The 26,592-nt window shown below is 46.3% G+C and overlaps 1 protein-coding gene across 1 annotated transcript; it reads left to right on the forward strand.

Annotated features, from left to right (window-relative positions):
- Window positions 1–1,295: 1,295 nt before the first annotated feature.
- On the forward strand, window positions 1,296–26,535 carry il1rap (interleukin 1 receptor accessory protein). The gene is made up of 12 exons (XM_085244460.1): window positions 1,296–1,725; window positions 6,767–6,852; window positions 10,561–10,756; window positions 11,506–11,589; window positions 14,771–14,981; window positions 16,190–16,358; window positions 16,442–16,513; window positions 18,344–18,473; window positions 18,966–19,114; window positions 19,545–19,688; window positions 20,494–20,637; window positions 20,759–26,535. Coding segments are annotated over exons 1-12 (1,842 nt in total). The 5' UTR covers window positions 1,296–1,723; the 3' UTR covers window positions 21,214–26,535.
- Window positions 26,536–26,592: the final 57 nt, after the last annotated feature.

A 26,592-nucleotide genomic window follows, 5' to 3' on the forward strand; every position in this document is an offset into this window, starting at 1 on the left:
TAATGTAAAACATCTATGTCGGGGGTCCCCAGTCCCAGTCCACGAGGGCCGGTGTCCCTGCAGGGTTTAGATGTGTCCTTGATCCATCACAGCTGAATTAAATGGCGAAATTAGCTCCTCAACATGTCCTGAAGTTCTCCAGAGGCCTGATGATGAACTAATCATGTGATTCAGGTGTGTTGACCAGGGTGAGATCTAAAGCCTGCAGGACACCGGCCCTCGAGGCCTGGGATTGGGGACCCCTGATCTATGTGACTTGCTGTATAGGGTTTAATAGGCTTTTACTGTGAAATTACAAGGAGGCTTTTACTGTGAAGCTGTAGGAGGAATTTTAAGGTGAAGCTGGATCAGAAACTTCAGGTTTAGTCTGCTCTGATCAGTCACACCTTTATTGATTATTTATTGATCCAAAAACGAACTGGCTGGTCCTCCATGTCAGTGCTGTAAAGGTGGGCTGTATGAGTTTAATTTCCTTTAACGCCTTCAGGAAGAGTACGGCTGCAGAGCTTTCCACTGAATTTCCACCAGTTTTACACATTTCAGTAGTTTAGATCAAATCTTTCATCCTCACTCCATTAAAATTAAAACAGCTGTTGGTTACCGTGAAGAAACATGGGAATTTTATTGGGAAATACCTGGGTAGCGTTTTCTCTGGCGTCATCGAGTCAACGGGTGAGAGGCTTTTATTGTGAAAGATTCAGAAAATTGGGATTGATCAGGTTTTATTTTTCTCTTATTTTAAATGTACTTCACCACATTTGAACGTCAGTGAGCCTGCAAAGCTCAGACTGCTGACAGACACCACCAGGGGGCGACATCACACCAGGCTGCAACTTTTAGTCCAACCATTGTAATCAGATTACATTTTCAGACTGAAGCAGGACTGCTGTTGGTTCCCAGCTGGAGTTTCTGACGATTTCCTTAAATAAAACTAGTAAATATTTTACTAGTTTCAAATCTTGATAAAAATGTGAATGAAATAAAAACATGAATAGAAAAACGCAGCGAATTCAAAAAAGCATCACAGATAGAAATGAATAAAGCGCCGTTATTTCAGAAACGATCATCCATCCTAACACCAAACAAGAGACCTGTTAATGGAGGGGGGGGGGGCACCTTCACGGAGCTCTGTGTGTGTGTGTGTGTGTGTGTGTGTGTGTGTGTGTGTGTGTGTGTGTGTGTGTGTGTGTGTGTGTGTGTTATTGGGAAATAACTCTCATCGATGTCGCAACAGAGTGAGAGAGGAGGAGGAGCGTGGACCGGAATCCGCGGAACTTTTACTTCCTCCACGTAAACACTGCGTCGCTAGCTGCGCCTTTTACGCGCTTTTAAGACTCTTTAAAGTTTGTGCGGACCGAGTCCAGCTGTTAACATCTGTCAGCATCTGTCCACAGCTGTTCGAAGACTCGCTCTACCCTCCCGCGCCTTTAATTAGTCGGCACGTGATGTTAACCGCGGCTGCTTAATTACCCGGAGCAGCTCCGAGCGTCACTTTGGAGGAGTTCCCGGAGCACCGGGGCCTCTGTGGGAGATTTACAGCCGAGATCGAGCCCTGACACGCGGCCGTTAATCACCAGAGCCCCGCTGCTCCCAGAGGGTGAGGGAGTGAGTGAGCCGCAGGACTCTGGCGCCTCACACTGGACCCGGACACTCCTGGTTCTGTCAGCTGTTCTGACAGCCCCGACCGGACTCACACCTCTCACCCCCGGAGGACCTGCTGCCAATGTAAGTGACCGCCTGCTGGTTTTAAATGTACTGTTTCCTCTACGGACCCCGCCGCTGTGCTTTACCAGGCTCGGGTTGGTTCTGCGGGCTCACTGACGGAGAGCCGCCGTCAGTGAGAGTACCACCGCGCACACCGGTGATCCGCAGCGGGCTGTCCGGACGCAGAGTCTCTCTGCTGGTGTCCGTGCGCCTGCATGCCGAGTTTCATTCTCAAAATCTCACAATTCCTGCGTGGATCGATTTTCTTTATCAGAAAACGCGCGTCAGCTGATATCATGTTTATGTGTCCTTCGGTTCGGCGTGCGTGCCCTGCCCCGACCTGCCCGCGCTCAAAAACATGTACAACTCCAGTAAATCATTTACGCTTTGTCCTGCTGCTGTGAGTGGAAGTTCAAATTCTGATATGTTATGAGGGCCGAATTTTACGTGAAGGACAGAGAGCTTCTTAAAATAATGAAGTTCGTTTCACAGCTGTCCGGATGTGAAGGCAGCTGGAAGTGGACACTTTATAAATGTCAGTCTGACGTTTGGAGGACAGTCTCCATCGATCTGGTCCCGATAATCCGATTATAGTCAGTCAGGTCAGAGTCTGCAGTGATCAGCAGAAACATAACTGCAGCCCACATGCCTCTTCATCATCATCATCATCACATCTAAGCACTGAACTGATGAGGCAGTGCAGTAACACCCCCCCCCCAGAAATGAAGAAAAACAACAAAGAAATAAAAGCGAGCAGATGAGTAAACTGTAAATGAAGTGTGCAGATGGAGTGATGAAGATTTCCTCAGAGGAAGCTGCTGTTTTGTTTTGTGTGTTTGTTTAACTCACTCAGTCTCTAAAAAATGGGCAATCTAGTACCCAGAATCCTCTGGGGCGAAGCTCGAGGGGGTTATATCTCTGTACCTGTGATGAAGCGTATCGCTCACTCGTGCAAACACACACAGGAGGTGTGTGTGTGTGTGAGTGAGAGAGTGTGTGTGAGTGATGGATGGCATTGGTGAGCAGCTCTGGGTCTGTATGTCCCTCCTGGGATCCACTAGTTCTGCCTGATTGTCCACCGTGACTCTTTATGTCCCTCCGTCTGTCTCTTGCAGCGCCTCTCCATCTTTCTTCACCTTCTTACTCGTTTTCTGCTGTGGTGCATTTTCCCGTGGCTCGGCTGTGGCCTCTCACATCTCAGGTGAATGAACGTTTGTAGGTTTTCAGGTGTTGGTCGAACAGAACAAAGTCTTACTGGAAGTTTTGGGATGTTTTCCCAGACCACACGACTAATGAGACTAATGGGAACTGAAGTGAAAGTGATGGTTTCCATACTGGGAGGCTGGTTTCTGTTCATGAGAGGCATAAGATAAGATAACCTTTATTAGTCCCACACGTGGGAAATTTGTATTGTCACAGCAGGAAGTGGACAGTGCAAAAGTTATGAGGCAAAAATTAGAATACAATAAGAATAAATACAGTACACAACTGTACAGAATAGAATAAAATAATATACTATATACAGTAGAATAAAATAGAATAAAAATATACAATAAGATAATAATAGAATACGAATGCTATATACAACTGAGTAAAAATACAACGATGACAGAAAGGATTATTGCACTTAGTATTATTGCATATGTGTGGATGTGTGTGCTTGATCAGTTAAAGTCTTTGTTGTGGAGTCTGACAGCAGTGGGGAGGAAAGACCTGCCACACCGTGGGTGCCGCAGTCTCCCACTGAAGGAGCTGCTCAGTGCTGTCACAGTCTGCTGCATGGGGTGGGAGATGTTGTCCATCAGGGATGACAGCTTAGCCGCCGTTCTCCTGTCACTCACCACCTCCACTGGGTCCAGAGGGCATCCTAGAACAGAGCTGGCCCTTCGGATCACCCTGTTCAGTCTCTTCCTGTCCCCAGCAGAGATGCTGCCGCCCCAGCAGACCACACCATAAAAGATAGCAGAAGCCACAACAGAGTCATAGAAGGTCTTCAGGAGTGGGCCCTCCACTCCAAACGACCTGAGTCTCCGCAGCAGGTACAGCCTGCTCTGCCCTTTCCTGTAGAGGGCGTCTGAGTTATGAGTCCAGTCCAGTCTATTGTTCAGATGAACACCAAGGTACCTGTAGCTGTCCACAGCCTCAATGTCCATACCTTGGACATTGGACTCATGAAGCAGATAAAGACGTGAGTCACGATTCTGTTTGCGTCACAGCCTTCGACAGGCTCAGTCTGAGACCTACGGCGGCGGTTATCGCCGATGTGCTGGTCAACACAACCCCTTATTTATTTTACTCACGCCCAACGCGCTGCAGTCGTCTCCTGAATGATGCACTACATCTCCAAAAGTATCCACTCACCAACCAACTCACTGAATTCAGGTGTTCCAGTCACTTCCATAAGACGACACCTGTGCAACAGGTCCAGCCGTGAAAATTCCTCGCCACTAAATATTCCACAGTCAGCTGTTAGTGGGATTATAGCAAAGTGGAATCGATGGTGAAGGACAGCAACACAACTATGAAGCGGTAGATCACGTAAAATCAGAGCGCGGTCAGCGGATGCTGAGGTGCGCCGTGCACAGAGGTCACCCACTGTCTGCAAACTTCTGCAAACTTCACGTGACCTTCAGATTAGCTCAAGAACAGAGCGTAGAGAGTTTTGTGGAGCAGGTTTCCATGGCGACCGGCTGTATCATCAAGCTCAATGCAAAGCGTCGGATACAGTGATGTAAAGCATGTCGCCATTGGACTCTAGAGCAGTGGAGACGCGTTCTCTGGAGTGACCAATCACGCTTCTCCATCTCGCAATCTGATGGGCGAGTCTGGGTTTGGCAGTTGCCAGGACAACAGTACTTGTCTGACTGCACTGTGCCAAGTGTCAAGTTTGGTGGAGGGGGACTGCACACCACCCCGACCTCCTCGGAGAGAGCAGCTTTCACGCTCATGTAGTTAGGAATGCCATAACAGGGAGGAGCTTGGGTGCAGGTGGGTTGCAAAGTGGATTGTAGCTGCAGGATAAATATGCGCTGCCCATCCTCCTCAGAGATGATGCATTACCATGGCAACTGAGAAGGCTCAGTGCCAACAACTGTATTTCAGCCCAAAACCGTTTTCAGTGATCAGCGTCTCGTGTTGATCATGTGACTTTTCAGATTTCCAGATTTAAGCGCATTAACGTCTCACCTGCCTCACCTGCGATCAGCTGACCGAGTCTCCTCCAATTGTTCCAGGTGGACGAAGGAAAGACAAACAAGCTGCAAAGCTTCTTCCTGTCAGTGCGACGGGTTTGGATTACTAAGCGACCATGAAGACAGTCTGTTATTCAGACAGCGTGACATGAGCAGTTACCTGCTTGCAGCTCGGGTCGTTTCGTTTTTCAGAGACATTCATCAGCCTCCCTGTGGAGGTGTGCGGGCAGGGGACCGTGACTTCCTTTAAGAGTGAAATCTCAGGCGCTGCAAGTTTTACTGTCCCTGCGAGCCGTGCCTCCTTTTTTATTTTATCTGTTAGTAACCGGGTAATCTTTACTCTGCTTTTTATAGATTATTAGGATAAAGCATGGCTTTCTCAGCTGTATAGTTAAAGTAGGAATATATGTGAGTACTGTCTGATAGTAATGGCTCGCTGAGGCTGCAGATTTAAGCAGATTAACAACAACTAAAGCTGAAGACATTTCCTGTGTTTAGAGTTTGACTCAGTCAGATCCTGTTGTTTGGCAGAAGTCTAGTTTTTATTTGATTTCCGTTTTTCAAATCTATCTTTAGCTTTTATTTATCATCTATGTAAGGAGGCATGTGACCTTTAACCCTCTTTCCTGTCCTGAAGCGCGCTGCACGCAGGAGGAGGAGGAGGTGGCACATATTGATCCATAAAAATTAATCATGACTCGCTGCTGCAGAGCAAACACACACTCCCACAATAAACCAATAAAATGAAATGAAAATAGATACAATTTCTCATTTCTCGCTGCCATGCCAGTTGGTTTTCATTTGAAGTCAGTTCCTTAGACGTGGAGGTCATCATCCATCTCATCTCAGATAACGACTGGATTAATCAGCTCACTCTGCTGCAGATTTATGGAGATGGACGTGCACAGACAGACAGAGGTGGGGTAGGTCGGCCTGGACTCGTGCTGTAGTCCAGTAAAACAGCCGGTGTGTGTCGGAGGTTTCCCCGGCAACGGATGCGAATTAAAAAACAAACTCATTCTCGAATCATTCAGATATCCCTCCACGATCTGCACACCTTTGGATGCTGGTCAGGTGAGCAGATACAGCTGTCAGTTACACATGTGTGCAAGTTAATCAGCAGACAGGTGTGTAGACTGCTGGGAGGTCAGCTGCAGTGACCTTTTCAGCACAGAGTTGGAGCCAGAGATTAATAACAAGTATGATTCAGTGCAGAGAGGTCTGTTAACACATAGTGAGGAAGAAACACCCAGTGCATCATGGGAATCCCCGGCAGCCTACGTCTATTGCAGCATAACTAAGGGAGGGTTCAGGGTCACCTGGTCCAGCCCTAACTATATGCTTTAGCAAAAAGGAAAGTTTGAAGCCTAATCTTGAAAGTAGAGATAGTGTCTGTCTCCTGAATCCAAATTGGAAGCTGGTTCCACAGAAGAGGGGCCTGAAAACTGAAGGCTCTGCCTCCCATTCTACTTTTAAATACTCTAGGAACAACAAGTAGGCCTGCAGAGCGAGAGCCAAGTGCTCTAATAGGGTGATATGGTACTACAAGGTCATTAAGAGAAGACCTTGTATGTGCGGAGGACTGTAATTCTAAACCCTGATGCTACACTAACCCAACGTAACAAAAGAGTCTTTGTGGAATAAATAATTTCATAAAGACATTCAGACATATTCAGACCACACATACGTGAACGCCTTCTTTGGTTTTCTCACTCACTTAAAAAGTTGAAGTCATGGATGGAGTTATGGAAAAATGATGACAAGAATGACTCAAAAAAATTTTCTTTGTCAAGTTTGAAGCAGTTTCATGTTGTTTGTGTTTGTTTTGAAGGTTGTTGAAAAATAAACATTAACAGTCTTTGTCTTTGCAGGGCAACTTTCATCTCCGCCCTCGTCTTCCTCCTCGCCGTGATGGGCGGGACTTCCCCTGCTGCCAGTCAGTCCAGCGCTCCGACAGGTAGGTGACAGCTGTGACAGGCGGGATGAGATCGGAGCTCCTCGGAGGGTCGAGTCAGTGACTCGAGTCTGTTGGCATTTTTTGTCTTTCGGCAGCAGCGAAGCAGAAAACCTAAAAATCTGAATGCACATTGGTTTTAAAAGCTTCAGGTAATTCTCATGTAGAGGCACAGGAGTGAGGATGAAGTGTGGATTTGGATCCATCAGGCCGACGAGTTCTTTCTACGCTGAAGGGAACTGAGAGGGACAAAAACGAGTGCCGTGTTTTCCTCTAAGAGTCTCTCAGGTCTGCTTAACTGAAAATCTTTCTTGTTTCTGCGGTGCAACTCTGCAGAAGTGAGGTTAATTAAAAGCCGGAGCTCTCGCCCCGTGGGACGGCGAATGGATGGTTCCTGAGCGAGGAGCCTCATTTGTAACGCTGTCGGAGGGTGGCGGGGAGGCAGGGGTGGGCAGTGGGAGGTCAGTGTAGAGGAGGTGGGTGGATGTAAAGTGAGGAGGAGGGGAGGGGACGCTGCGGGCGGAAAAGCTGCTCTCTTCAAACGTGCCATAAATCAACCGTTTCAAAAACAACAACGTGATTTTAATTTTCACCCTGAAGGTCGCGAGTTTCCCTCCACGCTCACGCTGCAGACGCACGCACACGGCTGAGGGTGACCTGCACACCCACACAGCAGATCTGTTTATAGAGACTAAACAGGGCCTGACAAGCACTCCTGATAACCATGATTAAAAGCTCAGATGTTTGGTGTAATAGTAGCTTAAAGACCTCCAGAGTAACTAAAACCATCAGCAGGATGTGAAGAAATAAACGTCACCTGGACGATGCTGATATATGTAGATGTCACCTGATGTGTAACATCCCTGATTGGTTCATTAATAAAAGCTATTTCTGACGTCTGAAAACGGCAAAATTAAATAAAAGGACTAAAGTCAAACCTCGATTGTGACACGAGTTGCAGATCAATGTTAAACTGTTTCAACCAGATTATTGAAGCATCACAAACACAGCGACGCCATCACTGTAGTCCTATTATCCTCATACAGATCGCTGGGACTGAAGCTAAACGCTGCAGCTTGTTACGGACAGATGGGTGATGTGTGTGTGGAGAGGTAGGATCAGGCTGGAGGCGTTAGTGTAGATGGATGGATGGATATCGAGGGAGGAGGACGGGAAGAGGTGGACGGATGCTGGAGAAGGTTTTAATAGAAAGACTAATACGCCGGCCGGGAGAACCTGACAGGTCAATTACCAACACGCACACTCGATCCAGCTCCGTACAGGAGGGGCACAGAGCCTCCATTAATCCAGAGCTCGGTGTTCACCATCCTGAAACCACCTGCACTTCAGTTTCTCAAACTGAGGCTCGGGACCCCAGACGAGCCGCTGGACGAGCCACGAAATCGAAACAGTTTCTGTTGTTGGATTTGTCTCATAATGCATGAGTTACCTGGTTTCTATGGTTACAGAGGTCCCACTGATCCCTGATAATGTTTTGCACCTTCAGACAGTTTCAGTGTGTGTTTCAGTTTAGACTGTGAGGGGGGGTCTTAAATGTGATTTTAAGGGTATTTCCTGTGCTTAGGTGGGTTTAGGGGTCGCACATTCTACAAGAGTCTGCTCCTCGTGGTGGATGATAGTCGTCCTTATTATTATCCCATGCTGTGTTGAACAGCAATCATCTTTATCCTCCATTTAAGTCATTCAGTCATTATAGATGAGGTGCTTGTAGAGCGAGCTGCGTGCTTTGTAATCTGACTGACTGATTGGCCTCGGGTCAGCGCTGAGACCGCTGCTCAATTAAATCAATTGAGGGAAAATTGGTCTGCGCTAATTTTGATGATCAATCGGTAATTTAAGTCCTGCTTACGATAAAAATCCTGGATGAGGGTTTGCACTTTCTCTTTTAGTTACAGCCATCAGTTAGAGCTGTTTCATCCTCACTGCAGGAGAATTACATCAGCTATAAATACTACAGCACTAATGGCTTTACTGACACCTCATTCAGCACGGCGGGATGTCTGTGCTGGGCTAAAATTCACCCTGTTTTTTCCTGTTCCACCTTTGTATGATTTTCATAAGCAGAGACAGTGACGGCAATCTGGAACTTAAGCAGATGTTCGTGTAATTTCTATGCTGATGATATTTTACTGTCTGTTTCTGTAGGAGTGCCCAGTTCACAGAGTATCACAGAAAATCCCTGATGCTCATTTTTTGCTTTGAGCTTCGCGACGTCAGTGAGCGTTTCGCCCGTATCTGCACCTGAAAACAGCCCCGCAGTAGAAACGTATCAAAGAGCATGCCTGTGACTAAGATGATGATGTCATAGTTAAACACGCTGCACCCATTGGTCTACACACACTCGGCAGAGAGCAAAGAGGCGGAGCTGTTACCGAGCTCAGGTTAAGAGAAAGAGATGGTTTTGATGTTTCGCTTAACCCGAGACCTTCATCACCTTCAGCAGGCAGGGCTGAGTCTAAAGGGGGGCGTGGGGTGTCCACATTCAGTCAAACGCTTTGGAAGATTATTTTTCCAGATTACTAGAATAATATATAAATAAAATATTAATGAAGTTGTTTTCATATTTACAAAAAATAAAAATAAACATTATTTTCCGCGCCCCAGTAAAACTGTGAGTGAGGCCCGTTTGGCTTTATTCATATTATTAACATCTGTTATTAACATCTGCATTATCAGAACATCTGCTTTCTGCAGCAGGAAAAATTTCATCACAGGGGACACACACACACACACACACACACACACACACACACACACACACACCATCCAGGCACAGCACAGTCAGTCTATTTTTGTAAGGACATGAATAAAGCCCGTTTTTATTGCATGCCTTAGCTTAGGTTGCATGTTTCCATCGTGCAGAGGCGACAGAGCTGCTCAGAGGTCAAGCAGAAAAATAAAGGCAGTCACATATTTTTGCCGTATTTCTGTGTATGTTTCTCCAAGTTTCAATAAATCGCTGCACCTATTTCCAATTTTCCTGCCCAACATAAAGAAACGAGGCGTGACTGTTGCACCGCTCTGTGCTGCAGAGAGCTCCGTGTGGGGCTGATGCAGAGGCTGTTGGCCCTGTTCTCTCTCCTCAGCTTTCCAAACATACGAGAGGCTAAAAAGCCACAACAAATGTTTTCTGTGTTGCATAATCTGGTTCCCACACTAACTTTAAAGAAGTAAAAAAGGTCTCAGTTGGCTGTGGACATGTGAGGCAGCATGTCCACAGCCTGTCTGTGTGCCAGATGCTGATGTCTGTGTTTCCCAGCTAGACGCTGGGATATTCTGAGCCTGGAGGTCAGGGTCAGAAATCTGTGCCTCCATCTGTTCACGCGCACGGCTCTTTGTCCTTCGCTCTGTGCAGCTTTCTGCACCAAATTTAATAACCGCTGCAAGCAGTTTAATTTCAGCAGTGCAGCAGCTGCCCTCTGCGCTTTAATCCTTTAATGAGGCGGACGCGTCCTTTAACAAGGCCAGTTAACGATGACATCCACTAAGCGCTGTTTAATTCGCACAGAAAAATCAGAGCCAGACCAGCATCCTGATCCAGAGAGGGAGAACCCCCACAAACTCCTCTTCCTGTTCACTCATCAGTTTCTGATAAAAAAGTTCATCCGTTGAATGTTTGGCTCGTTCTCGGTGTGATCTGCACGCCGAGGACTTGCTTTGGTTGAACTGTTCCTTTAATGTTCCTCTCAGAGCCCATGTGCTACGACTGGGGCGAGTCCAGCGAGGGGGCGGTCTCTGTAGTGGAGGGCGAGGTCGGTTGGCTCTCCTGTCCTCTTTTCTCTCATCCCTCCGTCTACAACTACACCTCCACCCAGAGCGCCGGGCACAACCTCTTCTGGTACCGCCTCCCCGAGGGCCACGACCTGGAGCAGCCAATCACGTACAGGTAACCCCCATTAACGCGTCGGCGTCATTTTCAGGGGAAGTTTAAATGGTCTGTATTTGTATAGTGCTTTTACTTGGTTTTACTTGGTCCTAAGGACCCCAAAGCGCTTTACACTATACACAAGCATCCACCCATCCACACACACACATTCACACACTGGTGATGGCAGCTACGTTGTAGCCACAGCCACCCTGGGGCACACTGACAGAGGCGAGGCTGCCGGACACTGGCGCCACCAGGCAACGGGTGAAGTGTCTTGCCCAAGGACACAACGACCGAGACTGTCCAAGCCAGGGCTCGAACCGGCAACCTTCCGATTACAAGGCGAACTCCCAACTCTTGAGCCACGATCGACCAAGTTTAGAAGGAAGCTGAAGCCAAAGGACCAAAACCGGCTTCACTTTTTCTGCCCTGCAGGTTTCCACTGCTCCAGTTCAAGGTTTTAGGTTTATTTCTATATAAACTTTATGTTGTCTGGAGAATAACAGAGGGAATAAACAACCAATGTGTTTGTGATTGATTACAGATGAGCCTGGTTGAGTTTAAAGCAGATGGGGGGGTTGTGTCTAATTGAGACACTTTGAGAGGAGCTGAATGATGAAGTGGGCTGTAACGATTTCCCTTCCAGAGAGGACGTATGGTGTTTGGGAGGCGGCTCGATCCGCCTCGCCGACTTTGTTCTAATGTTGTTCTAATTGAGTCGTGTCTGATTTACGTTCACTCATTGGTGATGTCATCCTGCTCTGCAGCTCGCGGCTCAGCAAAGACAGAGAGAGACTGTTTCTGCAGCCGGCCGCCGCCGCCGACACCGGCCAGTACATCTGCATGCTGCGGTAAGACGCTGGGGCTGCTGGGAAAGTTTTTGTCTGAACCGAAGCGCATGTTGCAAATATATCAAACATTTGTCTTTGAGCACGCTCAATCATCCAGGTAAGTAAATCCCAAAAGGTTGATTCTGTTCATCTGGACGTGGAGGATTCCTGGTTCCTCACTGAGCCTCTTTAAACACGACCTCCTCTTTTCTGTTCATAATTTGTTTCCTCAGGATGTTTTAACCTTCAGAGCCTGTTATTGTTTAATGTTTTCACCTGTCAACGGCCCAGAGCGTCAGAACCTCGAGGTTTTATTACAAATACTGGTTTTATACTGGTCCTTCCCCCTCTGAGTTCAATACCAGCCACACTGCGACCAGTATGTAATCCTTCTGTTACGACCAGAAATGCTGTTTTTATTTCAAACTGCTTTAAAAGTGCTACGAAGCAGCTTCACCGAGCCAGCCTCCGGCACACCTTTATCCTCAGGTGTAAATGATTAGCAATTCAGCCTTGGCCACACCCACTTCCACTGCCGCTGTAAGGCGAGGGGTGACAGAGGGCCTCCATCTCCAACAGCATTCAGTGACCACATTATATTTAATTTCACTGCAGCCACAGCTCTGAGCGGGCAGCTGACCTCTCTGTTCTCCAATTAATATAAATTCTGACAGAGTCTTCAGACTCGTCTCGCGGATAGGCCTCGATTTTAGCGACTCCAGCCGGCTGATGGTCCAACACGGCCGGTCCAGCCCGGTCATCAGCCTGTAGATCAGTCAGATGCAACAAGCCGGTCTCTTAGCTTCGATCCTCCGTCTTGGCCGCTCCACACTTAATCTTCCAAAGTGGCTGTGAGAGCATCTTAAATGTGCCGCTCAGCTCGACAGATAAGTCCTGTCAGCTGGACTCGCTCCAAACCTCCAAGTAACAGTCAGCAAACAGGATCAGGTCCCGAGGGGATGAGGAGGGTCCGGGCAAGCCTCGGGACGATGGAGCGAGATCGGTCTACGAGGGTCAATCTGTGCCAAAGTGATGATCCCGTGATGTAGTAAAGTGTCACCTGCCCCGTTTTACTAAAAGTGTTCACGTTTGAATTTGCCTCGTATTCATTTCGAGTGATGGGAACAGGAAGCAGATCAGCGTTACTCGACCTCACGAGTCACCTGACCATGCAACGCACGGGAACATATTTATAAATAAGTCTTTTATTCTGAAATCCAGAAGAATGAGAATGTGAACTAGTTATAGGAGTTAGAGTTTTAAGCGTGAAGCATTTGGACGGTGTGGAGATCACACGTTAATCAGATGGAGCAACAGCAGCAGGCTGATGGTGAGCTCATCGAGCACCTTGAAACACAAACCGATGAAGAAGCGTTTTAAACGATGAGCCGGCGCTCAGAGGACGCTTTGACTACCTTTATATAAAGCTTTTCCTTTTTTTATTTCAATAATAATGTTGTTGTGTTTCTGGTTGTTTGGTCTCTGCGTCGCTATTGTGTTTTGTATTTATTAGAAAACACAAACAAAATAATATAAAAATATAATAAGCCAATGAGCGCGTCCAAAACAAGATTCATTCATTTCTAATGATACTGAAAAAAACATGAAAACTTAGACGGCCGTGCACAACAGTCACGCTTTGTTTTTAAAGATGATTGTTCGTGGAATTTTTATTAGACAGACAGGAGAGAGAGAGGAGGGCTCGAACCCGCTGCACTCTGCACACGGCGTACACTCGTTGCTAACACGGCGAGCTGTTTGCTCGCCGTGTTAGCAACGAGTCACTGAGGACGGGCGGGGTTTCCTTCAGCTCCATCTGAACGTTTTTGGGGACTTGGAGGAGTCGGCCGTAATAAATCTGAACTGGGCAGATTATCTCAGCACATGAATAAGACTCTCTCACACACACACACACACACACACACACACACACACACACACACACACACACACACACACACACACACACACACACACGTCGGGGATTCATATCTTGTGGGGACTTTTAATTGACATAACCCGACTGTAACCCTGACACTAAAACCACATTTTGAGTCTCAGACATGCCTTCAAACGTTGGTCCCCACAAGTACACTGAACTTCCAATTTTTGGTCCCCACAAAGACATGAATGCACACACATACGCACAGCACACATTTCATGGAGATCAGGCCCAGCCAGACAGGCATTACAGCTCTGCCTGTAAGTCGTCTGAGCCACAACCAGTTAAGCTCACATCAGTTATTTTGTGACTAATGAAGACAAAAAACCGACGTCTGTATTTTAATTTTCATATTTGCTACAAACACAAACGTATTTCTTCTGATGTCGTCGTTTACTTCACTGCCGGTCCGTCCGTCATGAGGCTGCTGCCGTCTGTGGTACGAGTGCTGCCAGAGCTGCTTTCAGTACCAATACTGCAGCAGACCTCAAAGAACAAGGTGATCTAGTTCTGCGTTCCTGTGTGGTCAGGTCACTTCCTGTTTCCTCTGTCTTACCGGCTTCAGAGAATTATTTGGCACATGCACAAAGCCGTGCAGACACAGATGCAGGAATAGCATCCACATGTTTCAGAGGTCAAAACTCAAGTTCTCACGAGCCTCTGAGTTCACGTATTTGTAGCCTGTAAGTTCCTGACGTTTGGTTTCGAGAGTAAAACAGCACAGCTGGGCTAGCGTGCGCACGACTGTTCATATGATAAGATAATAATCAGTTTGTTGGTGATGTTTAGAATCTTTGATCTGAATCACAACCCTGTGATAACATAAGAGGCTCAATAGTTTTAGAGATGAAGCAGAGAGTCAACCAGCTTCTTTCTGTTGTGCTGATGATGCCGAGACCAGCGATGACCCAAAATCACAGCCTGTGTTCGCGTCCTGTGGGTTTGTGGTTTGCTCTGCTCCACTTTGTCATGTTTCGGCTGAACGCCGCTTCTGAATGCCGTCAGTTCCCCGAAACTTTTAGAAGAGCTGATGCAGCATCGTGGGAAAGGCGTGAGCATCGTGCGCCTTCCTGAGCTGGCGCCTGGGTTGGAGTCCACCCCAGACTGTTTCCTGTGTGTCATTCACTCTCCTCACTTCCCTACATAATCTCCATACTGCCCCCCCCCCAAATAAAAATCTGAATGTTTGGCCGGAGCTGAAATGTGCAGATGCTCTGGATGGGTTCCTGCTTGCTGACATCTCCCGTCTCTGACTTGCAGTAACAAGTCCTCCTGCAGTAAGATCGCCATCCGCCTCAAAGTGTTGCGGCCGGACGACGTTGTTAAGTGTGCGCTTCCGGTTGCCGTGGCACCGATTGAGGACTTGATCCCTTTACAGGAGGGGAAGACGTTAGACTGTCCAGACCTGCAGGACGCCACCAAGATGTCAGAGAGCGCACCAAAGGTCCAATGGTACTTTGTGGCGCACCCGGTAAGTTTTCAGCACTGCTGTTAACCTCTGTCCTGTTTTATCTGCAGTCTTTGATTCTGTTGCATTCAGATACTCAGAATCACATTAAAATCATGCTGGTCTCTGACATAAAGCCTGGTCCTTCAGCCTCTGAGTGCTTTCTCTGTATGACACCAAATTAAAATCCTTTTAGACACTCGGTTCTTTATTGAATTGACATTTTCTTAAATGTCAGTAGATCAAAAGTAATCGAGTATATCTTTAATGTTTCTGCAAATAAAAACATTTTTATTGTTTTGAACACAACATTGGGCCCCAACACAAACTCAAAACTGAATCAAATACCAAACATATCGATGTCTGTTCTGCGAGTAGCGACTTAACCAAGCGAAGTCGCCGCAGCTGGACGACGTCCACCTTCTGACACGATCTGTCGTTTGAGTTCATCTCCAATCAGCCTTCAGTGTAACGGATTTATTGGTTTGTTCTGGTCGCTGTATGTTGGCGCTCTCTTGAATCATGGTTACTGGGCTGCTCTGTTTTATTTCCAGTCAGCAACTTTTCTAATGGCTGTACATTATCTTTACCTTTCTTTAGTTACTCTGACTGATGTTGATGTTTTTCTACGATAGAACATTTCTTCACTTATTATATATTATTTTAAAGAAAATCAAGGCACTGTTTCAGGGGCAGAGGTGAAATGATGACATATTAATGACATAGAAACATATTTATTAGAATTCAACTAACTTTGTATAAAGTCATTTTCCATATTTTGAAAATAGCAGTGGGACCAATATTGAGCCTTATGGAATCCCTTCAATGAAGTACTTTATGTTTAACTAGAAATGAATGTGTTTTGTAAAGAAGTCTCCCTGGTTTCGTTATACACCTTGTGATACTAATGACTGAGTAAACCACAGACGTATCAGCACCGTTATAGCTGATTAATCTTTTTTTCTTTTCCTCGTACGATGGGATGCCTGTGTTTCTGCAATAACAGTTTTACTTCTTCTTTCAATTAACAGAATATGTTCAGTGTGGTATTCGTGCTTTTCCTCTCTTAAACGTGGCAGCTCTGTTCATTAATCCTTCTGTCAACGAGTCAGTAAAGCAAACAGCTGAACTGAAACACGCTGTAAAGCCGAGCGGAGCTGCAGGATATCGTCTGCAGATCGGGTCTGGATGGGCTGGATGAAACTAAAGTGTGTGAATCTCGCCGTTCTCAGGTGTGCGACTGGTATCCGTTCTGGGACAGCGACAGGGAGCAGAAAGGAAACAGTCTGCAGGTTCACCTCATGATGGAACACTATCAGGGTTTATATTACTGCAGAGTCCAGTACCAGAGGAGGAACCAAACACTCAACTTCACCAGGAGCATCAACGTCACGGCCATCTGTGAGACACCGTTTCTGGTAACTCGCATACAGAGATTACAGGCAGTAACTGTGCAGGTAACCGGTGCTCTCATTTACTCTCAGTGCCCCTCTCGCTGCCCAAAGAGCCCAGCATCATGAACCCCACACATGACCAGATTTTCACAGTCAAAACAGGTACGTGAACAAACCCCCCGAGCGCTGTTCAGTCATCTTTGTCTTTGCACGTTTCTCCTGTTTGTACTGCAGCTTTACAGCTCAGAGGCCTCGAGGACGTGCTAAACGCTCCTATGTGTAGATTTAAAGATTTGCATAAACTTCATGAGCATTTGACCGTCCCTGCCGTGACTTGGAGATGCCGGTCAAACGTGCCTTGGGCTTTACCTTGGGGCCCATTGTTTGGTTCATATTGCTGGCACTAATTCAGAGTCCTGGTGGGCTGTGGGTTCAGTGGCCTCATGGTCTTTCTGGCTCTGCGGAGCGATGACCTCCAGCTTCAGCACCTCTCAGTCTGAGACCAGGTTCCCATCAGGAACAGGCTGGAGTGCCCGTTCCTTTGGGAACAGTGTGGAGGAGACCCCGGGGCAGACCCTGAACGAGAGAAAATGTCTGTTGGCTGGAATGTGTCATGATGAGGACCGGAAGGAAAAATCAAGTTTTTAAGGGTTTTCTTTGTGTCGTCGTTCACCCTGAGCTGCTGCAGTCGTGTATTGTGGAGACCCTGTTTGTATGCGAGGCAGCAGACGCATTGATCGGTGCAGATGACAGCCGGAGGTCGCTGTTGACGGAGCGATAGTGTTAATTTGTTATTGATCAGAAACGATTGGTCAAAATGGAAAACGTGCAGACGAATAAAAAATTGAAAGAACAGAAAAACCAAAACCAACAGAGCTCACATGTTAAATAAATAACTTGATGTGATTGGCTGTCCTGTGACTTCTTCACAGCAGGAACATAAACCCTGCTTGAATAAAACGTGCTGCACAGATATCTTTGAACCCATTAAGAACATTTTGAGTGTAATGAGGTTGATCTACAGCAGCCTTCAGTCCTGCTCACACTGATGAACACAAAGGTCTGCACAGACGCCACGTCTCTCATTAACACAGAGGACGGGGACAGGGGTGAATCTAACCAGGCTGATTTGTCCAGATGTGCATGGACAACATCAGCAGTTGATGGAAGAGTCGTGTGGCTCTGTGGAGGAAGTTCTTCCACCTGCAGCTGGACTCTGAGGACGTGACGGGCGGCACTTCGTCTGCCAGCAGCTTCTTTCAAACTGGCTCTCTGAGACTCGACATTCACAAAGTTAATCGTCCGCTCAGAATTAGTGGAAGCTGCGGGAGAACGTCTCATAAAACAGAACGAGCTGCTAACGGCGTGCACACGCTCATCAACGCACGCGACATGCACACACAGTGTGAGTCGGTGCCGATGGAGGCGAGCAGGACTGCAGCCAGCAGGCTGATAAATGTCTGAAGGAAACGACTGCCGCAGCGCCGTCATCAGCAGCAGTTTAAGACTTCAATATCAGCGTCATTGTCTGTGAAAGGAAAATAAAGTCATGAAACTGCAGCTGCGTTTTCCAAAGCTGCAAACACTGCGACTCCAAAAAGTTTGAACGGGTCGTTAATTAGACCGAATTACTGCATTTATGAAGCTGTGCAGCAAAGAAACATCGAGATATAAAAACACGCTCGGGAACATGTGTTCTGCACGGATCGTTTAATGAACCGCAAATATTCAACAGAAATGAATCCAGAGAATACACTAAAATCACTTTGAGTCATGTCCGTCACCAAGTTGGACGTGTGCCGCTCATTTCCAGCTCCACGTGCAGCTTTGCGCGAGTCGCAGTTCAAAACGACCACATTAGGATATTCCCACTCTATGGCATCATGCAGATCCACGAGTGGAGTGAACTGTTTAACGTGAACATCCACGCCTGCAGCAGGAAACACTTTACCTTCATCCTGCACTGAAATGAATATCCTTCTGTCTCTTCAGGCACCGAGGTGCGTCTGGTGTGCAGAGGTCAGCTTCCGTTCGTCCTGGACAAACCGTGGCGGGAGATCTGGTGGACAGTTGATGGGAAGACGCTGGACAAACTTCCTGATCGATTCACACAAATTAACAGGTGCGAACAGAGCGCGTGCGCCAGCGGCCGCTCTGCACGGGCGCTTGTTATAAAGTCACATCTTCAAATAAACTTGATGATAAGAGCGCTGACCACTGCTAAGGTTTTTGCTTTTATTTGGGTTTTTCATTTTAAATGACGCCTCCTTCACTTTCATCAGCGTCTCCTATTTTTGCACCGTTGGAATTAACTCCAAACCTTTCAGTAAAAAGCTCAAAATAGTGAATTAAAGTTCAACTCAAAGAGTGTTTTACAAAAACAAGATAAAATGTGTAAAGTGTGTCTGTAGCCTCAGTGCTTATAATGTGAAAGGAGCTGTTTAAATGTAACAAACTTGAAACACTACTTTATTGATATATATACTAGGCTGCGAGACATCAGCAGCACAGCATATTTAAAACAACTCGAACTATCAGACGAAAGCAGCGGAGAGTAAATTCCTGCAGAAAGCGTGCTTTTATTTTGAAATGTCACTTCTTTTTGTGCTTTGAGGGTGGTGAGAGACCACTTCAGGGACCTGACTATCGAGAACATCCTCGTGATCCAGGACTTCCAGTCCAAAGACCTGAAGCGAGAGTTTTACTGCTCCGTGAAGAACGAGCGAGGCTTCGATACCCGCAGAGCTCAGCTGGAGGAGGAAGGTGAGGAAGCGCTGCTCACGCCGTGTGGATGTTTCACATTAAAGGCTCGTCATGCATCTGAAACTCAAGCTCAGTAAACACTTTCCAGATGAGCTTCAGGTCTCAGGGAACAAACAGGAAGTTCGATTTGGGAATTATGGTCCTGGGTGATCCCCACCCAACACCTGTGACATCTTTAGTAGACCAAGGTGTCGATGACAAAACCATAGATAACGTCCAGCGTAATGTAGAACTCCCACTGTGGACTCCCACAGGGGGCGCTCTTGAGCTCGAGCAGCGTTAGATAGAAAGCATCAAAAGCACAGATGTCGTTCCATTTCTTACAGGTTTGTTACAATGAAATGATGAAGACCCCCTGCCCTGTGTTGTTTTCTGTCCGTGGGGGCGTGGCTTAGCCGTCACTGAGGCCTCAGGTGTGTTTGTGTTGCAGTGTCGCTGCCCACCGTGGAGCTGGGCTGCGGCCTCGGCGTCACTCTGCTCCTCATGCTGATCCTCTTCGTGGTTTATCACGTCTTCTGGCTGGAGCTGCTGCTGCTCTATCGCTCCTGGTTTGGCACAGACGAGCGGCACACAGGTGAGACCCCGCCCCCAGCTCCCTCCACCTGCTCGCCCGTTCCCTTTATGACCCGCAGTCAGATAAACCCTCAGACGCACCGTTTTTATCGCCTTTTTGTGCGATTATGATTCTGCATATTCGGGGTGTAAAACACGAGGTAATAAAGCTACAGCCTTGTTTTTGGCCAGGTAACTGAAATATCTGCAGTGTCACTTCACTTTTTATGCCCTGACACTAAATTTCTCCTCTACGAGTCGCGCTGCCTGGCTGCGCTTGCAGCATTTAGTTTATTAAAGGAGAACGTTTGTGACCCTAAAATCACTCCAGAGCTACATGTTTGCGTTCGAGGACACTCGGTCAGCTTCTCACAGAAAAATCCCCTCGCTTTATCTCGATCGGAGGCAAAATTTGACAGTTTTCACATGTCGTGGTAGAAAAAGATTGTATCTTATCTGCAAATGAAACTTGTGCATACCAGAAATGTCACACAGGACGTCTGAGCAGTGTGTGCAGGGACGTTTTCATGTCATGTGGAAAAATGGGAACAGACGTGGAGAGCAGCGATTCACTGAAACATGCAGCATATTTGAAAAGTCCAAAACCTTGAGTGAGACTGTTCAGTTTAGTTTTGTAGAGAATGAAGAAGAAGAAGGAGGAGGAGGAGGCGCTTTATCAGATCAGTTTCCACTCACTTTTATCTCGCTGACTCGACATGTGTGGGTGACATTTACGTCCTGACTTCCTGACGACTGAAGCTCAGAAGTTTCCCCTCTGTAATGGAGTGTGTGTGTGTGTGTGTGTGTGTGCGTGTGCGTGTGTTCAGATGATAAGGAGTTCGACGTGTACATTTCGTATGCGAGGAACAGTGAGGAGGAGCAGTTTGTTCTGTTGACGCTGCGCAGAGTCCTGGAGAACGAGCTCGGGTACTCGGTGTGCATCTTCGACCGAGACAGCCTGCCAGGCGGGAGTGAGTACTCACGTGTGCTGTCACACACACCACACACACACACTGAACAGGTGAACCAAAACACACGTCATCCATCCATCCTTTCATCCGTCCATCCTTCATTATCCCTCTCTCCCTGCAGCCATCACAGATGAGACTCTGAGTTTCGTGGCTCGCAGCAGGCGCCTCCTGGTGGTCGTCAGTCCCGGCTACGCCTCGCAGGGCTCCCAGGCTCTGCTGGAGCTTAAGGCCGGCATTGACACTATGGCGCTAGCTGGGCACCTGCGGGTGATCCTGGTCCAGTACAAGCCGGTCCGGAGGAAGGGCTGGGTCAGGGAGCTGAGGCGGGCCCGGGTGGCTCTGGCGCTGGTCCGATGGCAGGGGGACAAGTCCAGAGAGCTGTCGTCACGCTTCTGGAAGAGGCTGAGGGTGGAGTTGCCCGTGAGGAGGGTTAGCAGCCGAGGGGAGGACGAAGAAGAGAGCAGTAAGGAGGTGGCGCTGATGAGGCTTCACAGTCAGAACAGTACAAACTCCCAAACGGGGCTGATCAGCAACACCGTCAAAGACCCGCAGAAAGTCCTGAATTCTGCAGCGTAGCAGCAGCTCTCTGAGAACAGTTACAGCTGATGGAGCTCAGCCTGGGGAAGGCTCGTGGTTTCTCTGAATGAGAGTCATGCTTTTGACCAGGACTGACTCAGATTTATTCATTTTATGGAACAAAGTTTCATTTTCCCTTTAAGGATATGAAAAAGTCCACAGCCATGCTAGCAGCTCTGTCAGTATTTACACCAGAAAACATTTCCCATCAACAAGCTAATGTTTTTATCAGTGTCGCATTATGAACAAATGGCACGTTTCAGCGTCCTGGGTTAATGAGACTGTGCTCCACCTTGTTTCCTCTTCAGGTGATGTTTGGCCAAAACCACTTACAGATACCCGCACGGTTTCCTTTGGCCTCTGAGCAACGACACGCGATGTCATAGTGTGACTTGTTTTGGACAAAGTTTCAGTTTTAAATGTGGCCGTCGCATTTTTAACCCAAAACCACAATATTTGCTGAAGCCGACCAAGTTCTTTATGCCTAAACATAGCTGCGTAGCTCTTGGTGCTTAAATATAACAGTTTACTCTTGACTGTGGTTGACATAGAACACCATGTGAGTACAGTAGTCAAGTTTATTTCTATGAACTATATAATCATTGACCAACAGGCTGCACAATAACCAAAACCTCCCAAATGGAACAAAATAGTTCAAGTAATTTAAAAACGGTTAAAAAATACGGTTGGAATGAACTATGAATTTTACAAAAACGTAAGGTAGAAAAAAACGGAATAACTTCTTACATCTAGCTGAGAACAGAGGATTGGCTGCTCGACACCGTCGGTGCAGGTCGAGCCCAGCACGTGCAGCTCAGAGGACAGACGTCCATGTATGTGCGAGCCATATTTCACACTAATCATCTAACAGCTGTGCAGATATTTAAAAAGGAAAATGTAAATCTCCCTGACAGGTTTGTAGCTTGAACCTATTCGCTGGAACGTTGAAGACAATATAATTACACAGCAAGCAAGACACGAAGTAGACAAAGTTCTTCATGTTTCTCGTGCACGGGAGAGAACCGGACAAACGCCGTTCCTTCGCTTGACCCCAGTTGCTCTCGTCCGCTCCCCCGTAACACTGCTCTTTTATTGAGGTAACATGAATATGCATAGGTTCATTAACATATGACGTCTACATACAAACAAAGAGTACCGTGTGTGTGTGTGTGTGTGTGTGTGTGTGTGTGTGTGTGTGTGTGTGTGTGTGTGTGTGTGTGTGTGTGTGTGTGTGTGTGTGTGTGTGGTCAGAGTGTGACCCCATAAATAACTTCCCTAAACCTGCTGGTCTGGAAGTCCAGCAGTTCATCTAAACAAAAGGCACTTAGCCTAAAACAGATACAGCCACGTTTATCCTACCATGAAACAATAAGACAAGGTACGACCTCTCCCATGCTCCCAGGATGTAGGTGTGCACACAAAGTTTGCAGACTATTAAGGCTCAAACCTCTACCAATCTACAACTAATTATAAAACTCTAAGCATATATAAGTAGATATTTCTAAGCATAAATGACAATCAACAATACAAAACCTAACATTCCCCCCTTTTTGACCTTTATGCTAGAAAAGTTATGATCACCTCATGTTTGACAGTTTCAGTGCAAACATTTTTATACACAGCATATGTCAATCACCCTAAATTACTGTAACCGTACACAGTTTGACAAATGTATTAGCAGTTATCCCATTCCTCATTGATCTCATCCAATGGCAAACTGCATCCTACGAGCAAACAAATGAATTGTTAATTTAATAGTTAAAATAAGAAAGTAACATTTTCAAAAACATCCCAGCTTTGCTGTGATCACCCATCATCTATGCAGAGTGGTTTGAGTTCTGCAGGGCGTCATGAATGTCTCTTCCAGTTGTTTCCATCACTGTCCATAGGACCAGAGTAGAATAAGCATTCAAACATACCAGTTGGTTTTGTTGTTTGTCAACATGGGTCTCAGCTATCATGAAAGCTGCAGACCTCTTCAGCACTCTAGTTTTATGGCCTCTACCAACCCCCATCACCTCACTTCAGGCCTTCGTCCTGCGAGGGGGGTACTTATGACTCCTCCACTGTCCACGCTCTGCAGAAAAACCCCTCTGTGGAAAGGGTGCTGGGTCCAGTTATCTTACTGCTGTTATGATCCCAGCAGTCTTCAGAGTGTCATCATATGCACAGTGCAGTGGCACAGCATTAGGTGATGTTCATAGGAAACTGCTGTCATCACCACCATAGCTTCTGGTTCATGTGCTTTTCATAGAATCATGATGCTGATGCTATGAACGCTCTACACACATGAGTCAAGATGCAGAAAAACTGCTGCACATCTGAAAGAAGAAGCTGAACTCACAGAAACGCTGCACACTCCAGTTATCACAGTTATCATAGTTCTGTTTCCCTCTCTTTGATGAGTTCTCAGCCAGCTCTCGATCTGATAATGTGTAGCTTGCTCATCAGCTCAGAAGAGACCACAACGCAACCTCACACAGTGGTTGCGTGCTTTGCCCCACAGTGGCAAAGACGTGCACTTTCATATTCAATTCAGCTTCTCCATCATGTACTTTTAGATGTTTCATACAGGGTTCAGCATATTAGTTGTTTTCACAGGTGTGCTCTACATCTCAACAATGGCTCATAATAAGACGACAGTCTTTCACACAGGTCAAGTGCCTCTATGCACATCATTAGTTTAAATATTTACCTATTTTACTTCATCTCATATGTCATTGTACTGAATTTGAGCAACCACAAGCTTAATGCAGATTACTTTTAACAACTATCCACCTCAATTAAATCTAAGGTCTGGAGCACAGGCTGTTGTTGATCAGGGCAAGCCAAAGAATAATCTAAGCATTTTGTGTCAGCAAGGGGTGGGGGAAAGCCATTCACCAGAGCATATCTTAACTGCTGCTGATGTGGGCTGGCCTTCTCCACACACTCTTCAAGGCGGGTTTTTTTTTTCTGAAAATTTCTAAGACTTGAATCTAAACATTTTACAGCAACCAATTTACCCTCAAAATCACAGTTTTGTATTAGAATATGAATATCTCGCGCTGCTGGGAGTGAATTCTTGCATGAATGCGTTGTCTCCCTGTGATGCAGTCTTACTTGCTCAGGAACCTATGATAACAACAACAACCGTGTCACAGACCACACCTGCTCCGCAGCATTCACACAAACGCATATGACAACAACAACAACACAAATTAGGCCTACTTCGAACTCTCACCGTTACACTCGGGACACCGACCCAATCTTTCGGGACCCTAACCCAGTCGCGCGACAAAACCCAATGAAGGGACACTCGGGACACAAACCCAGGGCGATTTCTCGGGACACAAACCCAGTTGCGGGACACAAACCCAGCTTCGGGAGACAAACCCAGTTGCGATTATAGAGTCACTCTCCAACTTACTTGGCGTTGCTTAGCATCTCGGGACTTTACTACAGGAACTTCCTGACTGACGTCAGTCTTTCAGCGTGTCTCTTCTCCCCTCGGTGAATGTCGACTCCAGGGCTCCGGCTCTCGAAGGACCAATTAATCGTGCTTTGGGGAAAGGAGTTCATCTTTGTGGAAACCGTGATTGTTTGAAGTGGTTCATTGAACATCAACGTTCAAGCGTGGATGTTACCGTCCTTACTGCAAAGCTGCTAGCATGGCTAAAAACGAGCTTCAGACTAACATTTTTAAAGGGTTAGTTCGTTAGTTAAAATGCTGAAAGCGCCCCTAGAGGCTGCAGTGTTCATTACAACAGGAAGTCTGTGTTGTCAGTCCTGGAGCTGAAGTCACGATGCCGTTAAAGCTGGTCGCCCTCAAGAGCGGGAGGAGGACGATGCAGATGCTTCGATAGAAGTGTTTGTTTTACAGGTTTTCAATTTCACTCATTTTATTTTAACTTTGATATTAGCTGCCATTTCATCATCTACAGTATCCACTCATTATCACATGTGTCATTATCACATTTATGTATTTCATTTTTTTTGTTTGTCCAGAGTTAAAAACTTTTGTGTTTTCTAAACTGGTGCTTTATAAAAGAGGTCTGGTTTTACTTTACAGTGTTTTGTGCAAACATGCACAAAATAGCCTTAAACACATGTTAATCAAATCGTAACACACAGTTAACACACTAATAGACTATAGAGGTGGATTAAAATCAAGTCCTATATCTGTATCATGTTAGCATTCAGTGTTAGGTTCATATGGGTTCTATCGTTTTTTTCTACATATCTGTTAAAAACCAAAGGTCACCTGTTGGTGGGACTCGTGGAGAGGTGTCAGGATAACAAAGTGGGTAAGAGTCATCCTCGGGGAGGGGGGGGGGCCATGACCATCTATACAAAATTTATTCAAATCCATACAATGGATGCTAACACATCACATGTGCCACAGACGGGGAGCATTTCCATTTATATATCTGTATGTCCTCTGTAGCTGAATGTAGTCGTCATTTTAATTGGTTACAAAGAGCACAACACCTGCCTAATGAGCAGGTCACTACACAATCACCTGTAGTGTGTATGAAAGATACTGACTTATCTGAAAATACCCACTAAATAACCACCAGACAGTCGTAAAACTTAAAGTGCGACACAAACCGGAAATGAATAGTTTGCCTTCAAAGACAAAGTTCTGCCTTAGAACTGAAATCCACTCAAAAAGTACAACTTTTACTTTGAAGGCAAACATGGCAACAAGTGATTTCATTACCGCTCAGTAGTTGACAGTGTTTTCAGACAAATCGGACACTTTCATCCAACGTAGGTGCAGCTACAGCAATCTGTTAGCATCCAAGGTCTTTGGTACAACCAGTTTCACCCAGTAACAGCAACCTCCAGGAACCAGTCAGGGAACACCCACATTTTCTTAAAGACTGGTGGGTACGGTTACCTGTGTGATTTGTGCGTGCACACATGTGACATCGCTTGGATAGTTGTGACGTTGAGGAGTTTTTGCACAGACGCCAGCAGAGAGGTAAAGCTGGGTGTCATCTGCATAGAGGAGTTATCGTACCTGCTAAACAACACAAGAAAAACCAAGTATGGATTCATGCTTCATGCACTGCAGGTTTTAGATATCAGCATTGAGTAACCTGTTATTTGTTTGTTAATTACTGTGCACTTTCTTTATTTTCCACTTTATATTTGATATTTCAACAAAAAATCAGCTCTCATTGTATATTTTTCTTACTAAAATATGCTACGCTATTTATCTCTAACCTGAACAATCAGTATTGTAATGAGAGAATGCATCCTGCACTTTGTCACGCTGTGAACTGTGGTTATTTTATTTCTGTTTTTTGGTATAAAAGTCTTTTCCTTTCACCATCATTATTCATGTCAGTGTTTTTTATTTGATGTCTTCCATTTTCAGAATCACACACACAA

The sequence above is a fragment of the Mchenga conophoros genome, linkage group LG14 (genome assembly GCF_057382185.1).
Source record: "Mchenga conophoros isolate Kocher_MC1m ecotype Shallow Benthic linkage group LG14, M_conophoros_male_GT1.1, whole genome shotgun sequence".
Taxonomy (NCBI): domain Eukaryota; kingdom Metazoa; phylum Chordata; class Actinopteri; order Cichliformes; family Cichlidae; genus Mchenga; species Mchenga conophoros.

Excerpts from the sequence above, each read along its gene's own strand:
- il1rap (XM_085244460.1), top strand. Across the intron at positions 14,982-16,189 it reads GGTACTTTGTGGCGCACCCG|GTGTGCGACTGGTATCCGTT; the intron begins GTAAGTTTTCAG and ends CGCCGTTCTCAG. Across the intron at positions 18,474-18,965 it reads CGATTCACACAAATTAACAG|GGTGGTGAGAGACCACTTCA; the intron begins GTGCGAACAGAG and ends TTGTGCTTTGAG.